At 39.8% G+C, this 15,645-nt stretch overlaps 2 protein-coding genes across 2 annotated transcripts in view; one reads left to right on the top strand and one right to left on the bottom strand.

Moving 5' to 3' along the window:
* Positions 1-2,431: 2,431 nt before the first annotated feature.
* Positions 2,432-3,358, bottom strand: LOC129757718 (cuticle protein CP14.6-like). Its single transcript, XM_055755006.1, has 2 exons — positions 3,260-3,358; positions 2,432-2,848 (listed from the first exon to the last, which is right to left on the bottom strand). The coding sequence occupies exons 1-2, from the start codon at positions 3,269-3,271 to the stop codon at positions 2,432-2,434; spliced, it is 429 nt and encodes a 142-aa protein (XP_055610981.1). The 5' UTR covers positions 3,272-3,358.
* A 1,285-nt stretch (positions 3,359-4,643) lies between these two features.
* LOC129750853 (uncharacterized) overlaps positions 4,644-15,645 on the top strand; it is a 30,124-nt gene continuing 19,122 nt past the window's right edge. Inside the window, exon 1 of the mRNA XM_055745955.1 lies at positions 4,644-4,839. Within this exon, the coding sequence (XP_055601930.1) occupies positions 4,644-4,839 (196 nt within the window). The remainder of the gene's footprint in view (positions 4,840-15,645) is intronic.

The raw sequence follows: 15,645 nt of genomic DNA, 5'->3' as shown, positions 1-15,645 counted from the left end.
AATGTTTCAACGCAAATTTCATGTCTAAGACCGAATAAAGAAACTCTGTACTGTTGATTGGTCCAATTTAGACAACTACAGTTTTCTTAAAGATTTTATTTTCAAAAATTGGGAGGGAAAAGGGTTGAGAATTTATAAACCAACGGAAATTTCAATGATAATGATCGAAAAGTGAAAAGTTATAATAATAATACCCGGTATACACCCGGAAACTGCGCGGGTCTGAAATGCTTATCATAAAGTTTCCCTGTTCTCTCTCAGCACAGTGAGTCAGTTTTGGCGAAATTTAGTTTAGTGCAGTAAGCATTGCTTGGATAGTTAAAATAATTATAATCATTATCATTGTGCAAGACGATTGTATATGCAATGAAAATGAGTTGATGTTTTTCTTAATTTTTCCTGTTCTGTATGTATGTATGTATGTATGTAAGAGAACCCACCAGTGGCTGATAGGTCTTTCGACCCGTGTCGATACGGGAAGTCTCAATCGCAAATTCAAATATAGTTCATGCTTAACTCATCAACAATAATTGCAGCACAACCAAGGGGTCCGTTACCACTGGTTTAGGGCAGGTTTGGCTCATCTTACTCCCTTACAACTGTTCGAAACAAATAAAAATCCTGAAAAGGTACTACAGTAACCTCCCATGATTCCAAATTTGCCGAGATACTCCGGCTGGCTTGAACCCACAATCCATTGTATATCAGTCTTCTGATCGTTTGATGTCCTGTCCAATTCCCCCCACTAAACCCCATAATAGAGTTAAGCTATTTTTTATATATAATGAAAAGAAAAATATTTTCACATTTTCAATGATGTTTTGACATCTTACCTTGTTACCATCTACTTTTCCTTGTACTTACCCTTGTACCCCTATAATGAAAGGGTACTTATTGTTATGCCAAAAAAAAGCTCTAGTAATTTTTATGTTGCTCACAAACTCACAGTGCTTCTAACCTATTCTATCGCAGCATGCCGCAATTGGCATGACTGTTGCTAGAACTTAGGAATTTACTTTCCCAGTCCATCATAACACGGGGTCATTATTTTGAAAAATCAACTTAAAAATGTCGAATTTAATATTTAAGCACTGCAGCCCCAACACATTTTTATACAAAAACACAGATTTCTAATACCACTGATTATTTTCGGAACACTCAACCTCCCCTTTCCCGGAAAAGCTTGTAAGATATCACTTCAGTTGCACAAAAAAAAACAAACCACTTGCACAAAACAAATTCAATAAACAATCCTCCCTCAAGCCCATTCAAATCACTTCCACTGATTGAAATACTGTGTTTTCCTCCGGCTACTCGTTGATCATTTTTTCGCGCAATTCATCAAAAAATCGCTACCAAAACAATATATTTAGTAAAATTTTCACAGACCCGAAAAAAAACACGTGCGGTGCCATTTAGACAATGCCTACTCCTTTTCGACAAGAAGGAGACTCCAAATTCTACAGAAAAAAAAAATCTGTGAAAATGCCCTGGTTCGTCAAGCCATATGTGTGGCCTGCATTTCGAACCGTTCGTGAACACTGACACCATGAATACCTTTTTCTTAATTTTTCTTAATTTTTCTTAATTTTTCCTGTTCTGTACAGAATATCCCGACATGTTTCGATTAAAAAAATAAAAATTTGAGGTGTTTTGCCTCATATTTTCTAAATTTTTGTTTCGAATTCGGTTCACATTATATTCGTCCAGATTTTGAGTTGGAATTCTTAAAATTCAATACCGAGATTTTTAAATTCTTAGCTCGCAAAATGCAGGAGAACTTCTTCAGTGCTAACGCTAGGGGGCCCCATAATTTATGCAAGAAAAAAACTATTCTAGATATTATTTCCCAGGGGCCCTTTTAGTTGTTATATTTGAAATTGTCATTCCAATTTTCTAGTCTTTTCATAGATTTGTAGAAATTGAAGTAGTATGATTAAAGGAATGTTAAAACTTTTTTTCCCGCGGGGGGCCCCCCTGAGCCGGGGGGCCTGGGGCAATTGCCCCTTTTGCCCCCCCCCCCTTAATCCGGCCTTGATTGATACATTAAAATATTATTTTCATTTTCAAATAAAAGTCCAAAATCCTATAGAAATCGCAAAATTCAATCATGAAATTTTTCCCACACATCCATTGCCACCCTGATACACACCTTCAAATGTATTCGACAAAGTCAGAATATTGGATGAACGGTGGATTTTTTAAATAATTTTTAACTTTAAAGGCATCATGTTTACTGATGAAATTCGATAACAGAAAAAAAAACTATAACACAGTAAATGCTTTTATGGTTAACATTTTCTTATTTTTGAAATTCGTCTACTTATCATCTAAACAGTGCGTTTTATATACAACGGAAAAACAGTTCTAAATATCAGCCAAAGTAGCAGAGTTTGGCGTTAACAAGGTTCAACGGATAACATTCCAAATATTAGTGTCTCAGCCGGGCCAGGGTAGCATCTAGGGCTTCGATGCTGAAGTCCTTCTGGTCCTTGGGTGGGTTGGCACGGATCTGCTCCAGCGACCTGATCACATGGTCTGGGGTGGGGGGTGGAGTCGGAATATGAGCACCCTGGGGACGGAATCCATTCTCATCGGCCACATAAACGATACGGTACTGCTGGCCATCCGGGCCGGTGTAGGCGAATTCTCCGTTAGCGGCATGCGATCCGAGACCTTCCTCATGGGCGGCAATTCCGTTGCTCGTCTGGTAGCCCCACTTGTAGTGGCCATCCTCGTGCAGTACATTTTCGTAGGACAAAATCTGTGCATGGGCATCCGGATTCTGGTGAAGGGAGGGAGCGAGCGGCGATGCCAGAACCATGGCCACCAGAGACGAAGCGATCACCTGAAACAGGGGTAGGGTTTTGAGTTTGAGGTGCGCCAATTCATTCAGAAAGGATCACATTTTGATGTATTTAAAAAAATCAATCAAATTAAAGATTATATTAGTCCCCTGATTTATGCACTACCGAAAGCATTTTTTCGATTTTTTGTTCATCTGCTTCAGTCCTTATTATTTTTTTAACACACAGAACACATCACTTAAATCGAATCGTGGGCTAATAAAGCTAAATAGAACAAACACAAAAATTGTTCTTAAGTTAACCCGATTAACCCCAATATCCGGTATTTTTATACTATAACTCTTAATATTTCACTTTTTATCAAATTATCCCTTAATTAAATTGGATATTGATTTTTCAGGTTCACTTCAACTACTTAATCCTTGTTATTTTTTTGCCATTGGAACACTTACTAGTTTCATCATTTTGCTTGGAAGATAAGTGAGTTAATCACAAACGTCAACTAGGTAATAAAATTAACCAAATTGAAACTGTCTCTTTACTCTTTAGACTGAATCCGAGGAACTGATACTCTCGATCCATCAAGTGCTCTAATTTATAGCGAACAGATTTATTGGTCGCGAAAAATCTAACGCCCTGTAAGCACCCTCTTTTGGACCCCTCCCCCAATGCACCCCACCCACCCTGGGGGAGATGACGTCGCGATCCACGATCGGTGAACTCCTTCGTGCGGGCTGGCGGATTAGCTTTAGCTCTGTTGACTCTCTCTCTCTCTTTGTTGGCTCTGGCCGGGTTGGGGTCAAACGCAATGGATCCGAATCTCCTTGGAACGCTCACACGTCTATGTGTCAGCAAAGGTGGGTTAATCAATTGAAGTTTAAGTCAACATAATGTTAATCTCTTGAATCATGAATGAATTGCATCGTTGTCCCTTACATATTGTTGGATCACCTACCTTGATGTTTTGCTTACCATACCGAAAATTGGCAGATTGAAATAACTTTACACCTTTTTGTGGATTATTTTTTCTAGCAATATATCTGCCTACCTGCAGTTCAGCCCAAATAATGACCCTTATCGAAAGCAAACTATGTTGAATCACTAGAGCGGTTCAGGGAATTATAAATTGAGTCCGGATTAGGTGACAATTTTGGGTCACATTTCAGTGCAATGAAATGTTGAAAAAAATTTGACAAATTTTCACGAAGAAAAATATATACATTCAAGCTAAATTTCCTATTCTGGTTCTGTGGAGTTTAACACTCTAGAGCAGGGATGAGCAACGCGTGGCTCGCGGCCGCATGCGGCCCTCGAGGCGATCTGGTGCTGCCTACGAAGCTTATTTAAAATTTCGACTCATTTGTAATTCCACTTTTTTCTTTGATAGATTGTAAATAATCATAAAATACTTGTCCATACTAAATCCAGAAATATGTGTAAGTGAGAAGTAATCGCGATCGTGTGTTTCATAACCGTTCCCAATATTGTGGCTATTTCCTACGGACAAAAAACCTTAAATACTTAGGAAAAGTTATTTCACGCGAGGAAGAGTTTGTAAAGTCCGCGATGTTAACAAACAAAAGGGAACTTCGAGAACCTTAGCTTGATCTAAAAGTTCATTGACTGACATCGGAATCACCAATGCAATGTGATAAGTGAAAAGTGAAGTAGAGAAACTCATCTGTCATATCAAACTTTTTTTTCTTTTTTCTTAATTATAATCTTATTTTGCAAGCTTCAAGTACAATCTTTATAACTATTTCTAACCAATTGAACTCTAAACGTTGAACACTTTAGCAATCAAGAGGCTTCTAAAACTGTGTACTCTAAGTGAAAATGAGCGAACAGCAGATGTGTCAGAGCTTTTCGACCTGTCCTCCGATGAACGAAGACATGCTGAAAGAGGAAACTCTCTGCAAAATTCCTCATAATATAATGGATGACGATGCACGGTCAAGAGGCTCGTCAATTTTGGAATCCGAGGACACAGTCGAAAATGATATGAGTTTAAATAACGCAACGGTAGTCGAACGTAGTGCATGCATTGAAGACCGAAAAAATGAGCTCTTTTGCAGTGCCTTGGCCGAAAACCATCCGATCGCTGGACCCTCTTCAATCCCTACCTACCTACCTACCTAAGGGTCCAGAGCCGATTGACCGGCGCATAGGGCTGAGATAAAAGATCTCCACTGCTGGCGATCCGGAGCCAGCGTCTTCACTTGCTGCCAGCCAAGGTTCTCGTCAACTGTGCGGATTTCAGCGGCTAGACTTCGCCGCCACGAGCTTTTGGGCCTGCCTCTTCTTCGATGCCCATCTGGATTCCAGTCAAGCGCCTCTCTGCAAATCTCGTTTTCATCTCTTCGCAGCGTGTGCCCAATCCATCTCCACTTACGTTCCCGAATCTCGATTTCTAGCGCCTTTTGATGACACCGGCGATGAAGTTCAACGTTTGAAATCCAGTTGCCAGGCCACCAAGCGCGGATGATGTTCCGCAGGCACCGATTCACAAAAACTTGCAGTTTTCGCGTCGTCACCGCATATGTGCACCAAGTCTCACACCCGTACAGCAATACGGATTTGACGTTTGAGTTGAAGATTCGGATCTTAGTTCGTAGAGAGATCTGGCGTGACCGCCAGATGTTTCGGAGACTCGCAAACGCAAATCGGGCTTTTCTGATCCGGGTTTCGATGTCCTTCTTGGTACCACCATCAGGCGTAATCTGGCTACCAAGATACTGGAAGCACTCCACTGTCTCAACCTGTTGTCCAGCTACCACGAAATTGGAACGATTTCCTGTATTGATTTCCATCGACTTGGTCTTTCCGACATTGATTTTGAGACCTGCTGCCTTGGAGCTTTCGGTGAGGTCATCGAGTTTGCTCTGCATGTCTTGTTGTGTTTGGGCGAGCAAAACAATATCGTCTGCCAGGTCAAGGTCGTTCAGTTGCTCCATGGTTGAAGGATTCCACGGCAATCCTCGGTTTGGTCTACAGTCAATCGATCCAGTCAAGATCTCATCCATTACGATGAGAAAAAGTAGCGGTGATAAAATACATCCTTGTCTCACTCCAGCAGTTACCGGGATTGGTTCGGACAAGACACCGTCGTGCAAGACCTTGCATGAAAATGCCTCGTACTGTGCTTCGATGAGATGGACTAGTTTCTCTGGGACCCCTCTTCGTCTGAGAGCAGCCCAGATGTTTTCGTGGTTCAGTCGGTCAAATGCTTTTTCGAAATCAACGAACACCAGCAGAAGAGAGTCCTGGAATTCGTTGATTTGTTCCAGTATTATTCGTAGCGTTGTGATGTGGTCCACACATGATCGTTCTGATCGGAATCCAGCTTGTTGCCTTCGGAGTGTAGCGTCGATTTTCTCCTGGATCCTGTTCAGGATCACTTTGCAGAGTACTTTGAGGGTTGTACAGATCAAAGTTATGCCACGCCAGTTACCGCACTCTGTTAGGTCTCCTTTCTTTGGGACCTTTACGAGGATACCCTGCATCCAGTCGGCCGGGAATGTTGCAGTATCCCAAATGTCAGCGAAAAGACGGTGCAACATTTGTGCTGACAAGGCAGGGTCGGCTTTGAGCATTTCAGCAGGAATGCAATCGATTCCAGGCGCTTTGTTGGATTTCATGTTCTTGATTGCCGCTTCTATTTCAGCCAGCGAGGGCGCTTCCGAGTTGACGCCATTAATGCGACTTACTGTGGGCGCCTCGAGCTGCGGGTTCTGTTGGCCATTGCTATTTGTAACTCGGAAAAGTTGATCAAAATGCTCAGTCCAACGCTTGAGCTGATCTGTTCGATCTGTCAGCAGCTGACCTGCTCGGTTTTTCAGCGGCATTCTTGCATTAGTCCTTGCACCACTAAGGCGGCGAGAAATATCATATAATAATCGGATATCTCCAATGGCGGCGGCTCTTTCTCCCTCTTCGGCTAGGGAGTTTGTCCAGGCTCTCTTGTCTCGTCTACAAGCTCGTTTAACTGCCTTTTCCAGCTCCGCATATCGTAAGCGGGCGGCTGCTTTGGCTGACCCGGTACATGCCTGCTCAATTCCGACTTTCGCCTTTCTCCGATCATCGATCATCCTCCAGGTTTCATCCGACATCCATTCACTTCTTCTTCCACAAACTTTACCGAGAGTACCATGGCTCGTCGTGATAAAGGCATTCTTGATTCCACACCACTGTTCTTCGACTGTTCCGTCTGTCGGCAGCTCCGAGGCTCGGGATTCTAGCTGTTCAACGTATGCCCTTTTCACCTCTGGATTCTCCAACCGGCGTACGTCGTATCGACACCCGACCTTCTCCTCGCGCCGTTGGACACGCGCAACTCTCAGTCGTATCTCGCCAAGGACGAGGTGATGGTCAGATGCAATGTCTGCGCTTCGCTTGTTGCGGACATCAAGAAGGCTCCTTCTCCATTTTCGGCTGATGCAGATGTGGTCAATTTGATTTTCTGTTCGGCCATCTCGGGATACCCAAGTGACCTTATGTGCTGGTCGATGGGGGAAGAGCGATCCACCGATCACCATGTTGTTGTTGCCACAAAATTCTACAAACAGCTCTCCGTTTTCGCTCATCTGTCCTAGGCCATGGCGCCCCATGATGCGCTCAAGGTCCTGATTATCGGAGCCAATCTTTGCGTTGAAGTCGCCTAAGTGGATTTGAATGTCACCCTTCGGAATTCTCTCAACCACGCTGTTCAATTGACTGTAAAACTGCTCTTTCTCCTGCAAATCGGCAACGTCAGTTGGCGCATAACACTGGACCATTGTAAGGTTTCTAACCCGTGTTCTGAATCTGGCTACGATTATTCTTTCGTTTATCGGTTCCCATCTTATGAGGGCCGCATGGGCCTGCGGGCTTAACAGGAAACCAACTCCTCGTTCCCGAGTAGCATGTTCTCCTCGTATGCCAGAGTAAAGCAGTACTTGCCCGGACTGTGTCTTGTGTTCTCCAGTGTTAGGCCAACGGACTTCGCTCAGTCCCAATATCTCTAGCTTGAGGCGGCTAGCTTCTCTAGCAAGTTGAGCCAGCTTTCCTGGCTGGGCAAGGGTCAAAACATTCCAAGTACCAATTCTAGTCCGTGTTTTCATGCTAAAAGTCGTTGCCAAAGTTCCAAATCGGTTATTTCTTCTCTCAGTTTCTGTAACAGTACAAGATATCAGGAGCAGTAGGTTGTTAGCCTAAAGTCCCTATCCCGCGATGGGGCTGCCATCTTGGACTTAGCTGGCGGGAGCCGCATTTCATAAATTCAGCCGCTTGCTGCAAGACAGACGCTGTTTGAGCCGCCCCTGACCTGGAGAACAGACGCTCGGTTGTTGTTGCACGCCGCCCCTGACATGGGGAACAGACGCGTGCGGCCACCTTCTCAGTCTGCATGCGACCAAAGCATCCACCGGGGTTGGGTACCCGATCTCCGCTTAGGTTACTCGCACCCCAGCCGGCACCACGGGGAGGTAGAGATAGGAGTTGTGAATAAGAGGTGATATGACCACTATGGGGTCTCGTGTTGCACATTATCCACCGTTTACCAGCCCTCTTCAATCGCAACAAGATTAATCCTAAAATGCTCGGAATCGCGTTCCAAAAAGTCCGAGTTTGATAACAATCTTGCAAATGTCGAAATGAAGCCTGGTCCATCGGGTGCTTACTTGTGCATGGAATCGGTAGGAACCGAGACACCTCCTAGCAAAGCTAAAAACAAAAATTCTTTGCAGCACTTCCTTATTAGGTGTAAAAATTGATAACAAGCTTACATTTGCCGAGCACATTGCACTTACTGCAGCTAAAGGATTCGCTACTCTCGGATTTCTGCGTCGAAACACAAACGAATTCGATGATATTTACGCTCTGAAAGCTGTCTACTGCTCTTCAGTACGTAGCATCTTGGAGTATGCTGCCCAGGTGTGGGCTCCCTCTCAGAGCACACAATGCTACCGCCTCGAACGTATTCAGCGAAGTTTCGTTAGGTACGCTTTACGACGCCTCCCTTGGAATGAGCCCCTTCAGCTTCCTCCGTATGAGCAAAGATGTGCCCTGATAAACTCAACCACACATGAAAAACGCCGCACCGAACTGCAGCAAACCTTCATCTGCGATGTATTAACCCACCGCGTTGACTCACCGTACATTTTACAACGGGTCAACATGTATGCATCCACTAGGACACTTCGGCAACGTGAATTGCTTTGGATACCTTACCACCGTACTACTATGCAAGAAATCATCCGATAAATAAATGTTGTGATCGTTTCAATTTAGTGTACCATCTGTTCGATTTTAACATGATTGAGCGTAGTTTTAAATTAGCTTTAAGCAGATTCTCTTAGTTTTAAAGATATAAGTCTGCACGGTTATTATCAACCAAAAACAAATCAATAAATAAAAAAAAATTAAAAAAATAAATTATCTCACTGGTGCTGGTCGTAAACGCATGAAAAAACTAGTGGCCTGTGGGTATAGCAGTGTTGAAGCACGTCTTCTGGCAAGAAACCCACTGGTAAGTTCTTCCATCGAGTCAATAAAAAGATCAAGGCATATGGGTAGTAGCGGATCTGCAGATGCCAATCCTACTCTGAAAAAAAACTAAAGAAGTTCATTCGTACAAAAAACAAAAATGAAATAATAATATTTTATGGGGAACACACAAGTGGTCCTATCGAACCGGATATCGAGACGGTAAGAATCCAACACAATATTCTGAGTGAGAATATAAGAGACGCCATAACACGAGGGTTTTGGCGGGACAATATTGCATTAAAGTGAACCTTAATAAAGAAATTAAGAGATGCCTTACCACGAGAGTTTTGGCGATACAATATTGCAATAAAGTGAATCTAAATATTCAAGATAATCAAGAGATGCCTTAAAATGAGGGTTTTGGCGATTCAACATTAAGGATTTTTTTTTTTTTTTATAAATATGTCTTTATTTGTATCAAATCATCATTACACTTATATTACATTATTGCATTAAACTAGGTGTTCAGCTCAATAATGAACTGTTCATAGCCCTATAAGTAACTAGATTATAAAAATTTATTTATAAGATTTTAATTTGCTGAGCGCAATCAAGTTTTTAATGTAGGAGAACATCCTGTAATAGCAAAAATATTTTATACTTAAAACTAAACACTATCTTAAAATTAAACTAAACATAAAGAGAACGAATCTCTGCGATGGAAGACTGCATCGATTTGCCTCTGAAGTTGGAGATGATTTTGTTGGCCATCTCTTCGATAGATTCAATGCCTGCAATCCGATGAAGATCTTCGGTGCTGTGCCAAGGTGCAAGCCGCAAAATCATTTTCAGAACTTTGTTCTGAATCCTCTGGATGACTTTCTTCCTCGTCGCGCAGCAGCTAGACCAAATCGGAACTGCATACATGATCGCTGGTCGGAAAACTTGTTTGTAGATGAGCATCTTATTTCGCAGACACAACCGGGATTTCCTGTTGATGAGAGAATAAAGAGATTTAGTGTATTTATTACATTTAGATTGAATATCGTCAATGTGATTTTTAAAAGTAAGATTCCGATCAAGTGTAAGTCCCAAGTACTTAACGTGATCAGACCATTCTAATGAAACCCCATTAAAAGTTATGGAATGATTTTCATTAGGTTTTAAAAAAATTGCTCTTGGCTTATGGGGAAATAAAATAAGTTGAGTTTTGGAAGCGTTAGGAGAAATTTTCCACATTTTCAAGTAATTCAAAAAGGAATTTAAATTTTGTTGCAATCTACTGCGTACCACCCGTAAATTTCGACCTTTGGCTGAAAGCAAAGTGTCATCAGCAAATAATCTTCTACCTTTTCCTTCTGGTACATCAGGAAGATCAGAAGTAAAAATATTATATAAAATTGGCCCAAGTATACTACCCTGAGGGACACCAGCTCTAATGGGTGTCCTTTCAGAGCATGAATTTTGATAGCTTACTTGTAAGGTTCGGCTAGTCAAATAATTTTGAATAATTTTGGTGAGATATACAGGAAAATCAAATCGAGCTAATTTAGCTACTAAACCTTTGTGCCAAACACTGTCAAAAGCTTTTTCAATATCAAGAAGAGCAACACCAGTTGAATAACCTTCAGATTTGCTAGCGTTAATCATATTAGTTACACTCAAAAGTTGATGTGTAGTAGAGTGTCCATGACGAAAACCAAATTGTTCATCAGGGAAAATAGAATTCTGATTAATGTGAATCATCATTCTATTCAAAATAACTCTCTCAAATAGTTTACTTAAAGAAGAAAGCAAACTAATTGGTCGATAACTTGAAGGCTCTGAAGCACTTTTTCCAGGTTTCAAAATTGGAGTTATTTTGGCATTTTTCCATTTATTAGGAAAATAAGCCAAATGAAAACATTTGTTGAAGATTTTAACTAAAAAATTTAAAGTGCTTTCAGGCAACTTTTTAATAAGAATATAGAAAATCCCATCTTCCCCTGGAGCTTTCATATTTTTAAATTTTTTGAAAATCAATTTAAGTTCATCAATATTTGTCTCACAAGAACTTTCAAACACATTTTGCTTGGAAAGAATATCATCAAATTCTAGGGAAATTTGAGCATCAATTGGACTTACAACGTTTAAATTAAAATCATGAGCAGACTCAAATTGTTGGGCTAATTTTTGAGCCTTTTCTGAATTAGTTAAAAGAAGTTTATCCCCATCTTTCAAAGTAGGAATTGGCTTCTGGGGCTTTTTCAAAATTTTAGTTAATTTCCAAAATGGCTTTGAGTAGGGTTTTATATCCTCTACTGCTTTAGCAAAATTTTCATTACGAATGAAATTTAAACGACGTTTGATCTCTTTTTGAAGGTCGCAATAAATTAATTTCAAATAAGGATCCCTAGTACGTTGATATTGGCGTCGACGAATGTTTTTCAGTCGTATCAAAAACTGAAGATCATCATCAATTAAAGGTTGATTAAATTTATGTTTAACTTTAGGTATTGAAGCGGCTTTAGCATTGACTATTGAAGTTGTCAAATTTTCTACAGCCAAATCAATATCTTCTATTGAATTCAGTGGAACGTTGACATCTAAAATACGTTCAATAAAATTCATATATCGCTCCCAGTTAGCCTTTTGAAAATTAAAATTTGATTTTAAAGGGTTTTCAATGGGACTTTGAGATAAAGAAAATGTTACTGGAAGGTGGTCTGAATCGAGGTCCGCATGAGTAACTAATTGACTACAATGCTCGCCTAAATCCGTTAGAACCAAATCAATTGTGGAGGGATTTCTAATTGAAGAAAAACAAGTATGCCCATTAGGATATTCAACAGTATAATAACCTGCAGAGCAGTCATTAAACAAAATATTCCCATTTGAATTTGATGAAATATTATTCCAAGATCGGTGTTTTGCATTAAAGTCACCAATAATAAAAAATTTAGATTTATTTCTGGTGAGTTTTTGTAAATCTCCCTTCAAAAAATTTTTCTGTTCACCGCTACATTGGAAAGGCAAATATGCGGCAACAATTATAATTTTCCCCATAGAAGTTTCTAATTCAATTCCAATTGTTTCTAAGACTTTTGTATTGAAAGAAGGAAGAAGTCTAAATTTGAGACGACTATTGATGACAATAGCTACACCCCCACCTTGTCGATCAAGTCGATCATTTCGTAAAATTTTAAAGAAAGCATTGCTTTTCAAGTTATTGTCTGGCTTTAAAAAAGTTTCAGTGATGGCAGCAATATGTATGTTTTGAGTTTTCAAAAATAAAAAGAATTCATCTTGGTTAGCCAGCAAAGATCTAGCATTCCAATTCATAATATTTAAACATCTATTTGGATCCATGAGGGAATCGTAAAGTCATAATAATTTTGTTAGCATAATTAAAAGAAGTTTGGAAAGCTTCAAACATTGAATTTGCTTTCAACATAAGTTGCATCATTTCCATTAAATTTTGATGCAAAAATTTTAATTTTTCCTCAGTAATCTCACCCAAATTAACAAAATTGTTAGGATCAGAAAATGAAGGAGAAGAACAAGTATTTGAATTTCGGGGATTTTCCCAAGCCTTCGCATGAACGTTGAGACTTGGTTTTTTCCCATTTTTATTAGTTAAACCTGAAGAGGGAAACCCATTTTCAACCACCTCTGAGAACGATAAACAACGAGTCTGGGGCGCAGATTCAGCACAGGTAACATTAAAATCACTTCGGGTATTACCCAGCCGTGATTCCAATGTCGACCGAGGCTGACCGCGAACAGGCAGGTTGTTTGCCGGCCCGACGTGTGAAGACGAAAAAGAGGAAGGAGGAGAAGAAACTTTTCTGGAAACTTTGGGATTTTTCCTAGAAGCAATAATTTTTGCCCTGATGGGACAATCTAGCGAATTCGAGGAGTGATTACCTGCGCAATTCGCACACTTAAAAAATTCTGTTTTTGGCTTATCACCACCAAAAAGGCATTTAGATTTTTCATGATCGAATGAGCCGCAAAACATGCATCTGGCATTCATTCTACAATTTTTAGTGCCATGACAAAAAGCTTGACAACGACGACATTGCGTAATGTTTTGTAAAAAATTGGTAGAAGATTTACGAAAAGGTTCGAATTTGACTCGACAATGAAACATAAGACGAGCCTTTTCAAGAATTTGCAAATTATTAACCTGATCCTTTTTAAAATGGATCAAATAAAGTTCAGGAGCAAAACCAACACTACTGGTATTATTCGTGTTGGTTCTTTTCCTCATTTGAATTACTTGAATTGGAGAAAAACCTAACAAAGAATTTAATTCAGCTGTGATCTCATCCGGTGTCTGATCGCCAGTGAGACCACGAAGTACAACTTTAAATGGACGATCACTTCTAGCGTCGTACGTAAAAAATTGGTGTTTTTTATTATTCAAATAATTTAAAACCTTTTGAAAATCATTAAAAGATTCCGCCAATATACTAGCAGTTCCCCTTCGACCGATCTGAAAAGAAATCTTCACATCCTTGACGGAAGTGACGATTTCTTTTCGAAAGGCATTGAAGTCAGGAATCGTGACCGTTATTGGTGGAATCTTTTCGTTTTTAAGAGTATAAGAAGAAGAAGGTTTCTTAGTACTCTTATCAGAATTAAATATGAATATTTCCTCATCACCGATGTTATGAAGGACATCGAATGAATTGGAAATTTCAACTTTTTTGGCAGATGGCCCTGGATTAGGTTCAGCAATCCGTTTTCTTCCGGCCCTTGAGCCGGCCGAAGACTTCCCCATGCTGGAAAGAAAAGAGAAAATATGAATAAAAGAAAATGAAAATAATTTTAGCACTGAAAAGTGCTGATTGAAATACAGGTAAGGAAAAAATAAATAATGTAAAATGTTCCTGCAGGTACACAGCAACGATACGATGCTCCGGCGTACGTGTTGACGGCTCAACGGTACAGATGGAAGTGATCAACATTAAGGATGGCTCAATATTCTGTGAGGTGATTCATTTTTTAATGTGAAAATAAAGATGCTTCGAAAGATGATAGAAGCGATTCAATAATCAAGATGCCTTAGAAACTGTGTAGGGCGATTCGAAAGTAAAGCTGCCTTATTTGAGGTGATTCAAATGTTGAGATGCCTTATTGTATGGAATAAGGCGATTCTTATTTCTTACAATTGTCGTTCTTGAAAATAAAGATGTCAGCAGAAGATTGACGATTAACTTGTGAATTGCGACAAGTGACTTTAGCTTCATGTGCAAGATGGCGATAATAAACCTGATGGATTTGATGAAGTGTAAATAAGAAAGAATTTCAAACTGGAAATCCAGATCAACCTGAATAAAAAGCCTCGCTTGATTTGAATTGGCCTAAGTTGGATCCAAAGAAACAGGTGTTTCCGGACATGGTAAGTTCCATGGAACAACAATCTTGGGCCCGCCTTAGGATTTTTAACAGATTAGTTCTGAATAAGTAATCAGTTGAGTGAAAAATTTGGCTGTGATAGAACGTCATTTAATACCTGAATTACAAAAAGTGTTTGAGCCAATAGAACTACTCTCATTCGTAAATGTTTATAGAAAATAACTAAGCTAAACATGTTTAACAGCCAAACACTATTAAAACAATCATATAGCATCTCGAAACAGGTTTCATCTGCAGAGGTTTCAGCTGTTCAGAATTGAGTTGGATTCTCAGAAACTGCAAAACCTGACTATGAAGTTGTTATTTTATATAAGAAAAGATAATTGAAATAAAGTCTTATCGCGTGCTAAATCTAGAGTTTCGCCAACAACATCGAACACGACACTCGCCAAGAAAGGAATTTAGAGCCGCAACGCTACTGGAAAATCTTATGCACAAACATGCGAACATGTTAAATCTAAAGTCAATCCCGCGAATCAGTATACAGAGGAGAGTCATTAAAACGGTATCGTGTACATTAAAGTGATCAGGTCCTCAGTTCCTAAAAAGATTAAGCGAATCATGGGATAAAATATCAAGGACGCTTCTAGTAGGCATCTACTGCAAAGGTAGAAATTACGTGTAAAAAATTTAGAAGCGGTATTCTACTTACATTAAAGCACAATATTTTCATCATATTATTTTTGGTTTGTGTTTGAAACGCCAAAAGGCATAACATGGCAAAACTGTTTGGACCAAGTTTCGAATAAGAATTAAAATTGTGTCATTCAGTTTGTTTTGTGGTAAATGAATTCGACTTTTTTTAGCAATGATCTAATCCATCCCATGTTCAAGGACTTTATTAACATTAATCCAATTATTTGAAATGCCAGTTTTATTAGTTGAGGGACGTTTAAAAGAAGTAGAAGTGTTAACCTACTGCCACCAAATATTTCCAACGAAGTTATGGCCTGCTTACAGCCAGACATTG

This window comes from Uranotaenia lowii, chromosome 3 (assembly GCF_029784155.1).
Source record: "Uranotaenia lowii strain MFRU-FL chromosome 3, ASM2978415v1, whole genome shotgun sequence".
Classification (NCBI taxonomy): Eukaryota; Metazoa; Arthropoda; class Insecta; order Diptera; family Culicidae; genus Uranotaenia; species Uranotaenia lowii.
This window is presented reverse-complemented; position numbering and strand designations above follow the sequence as displayed.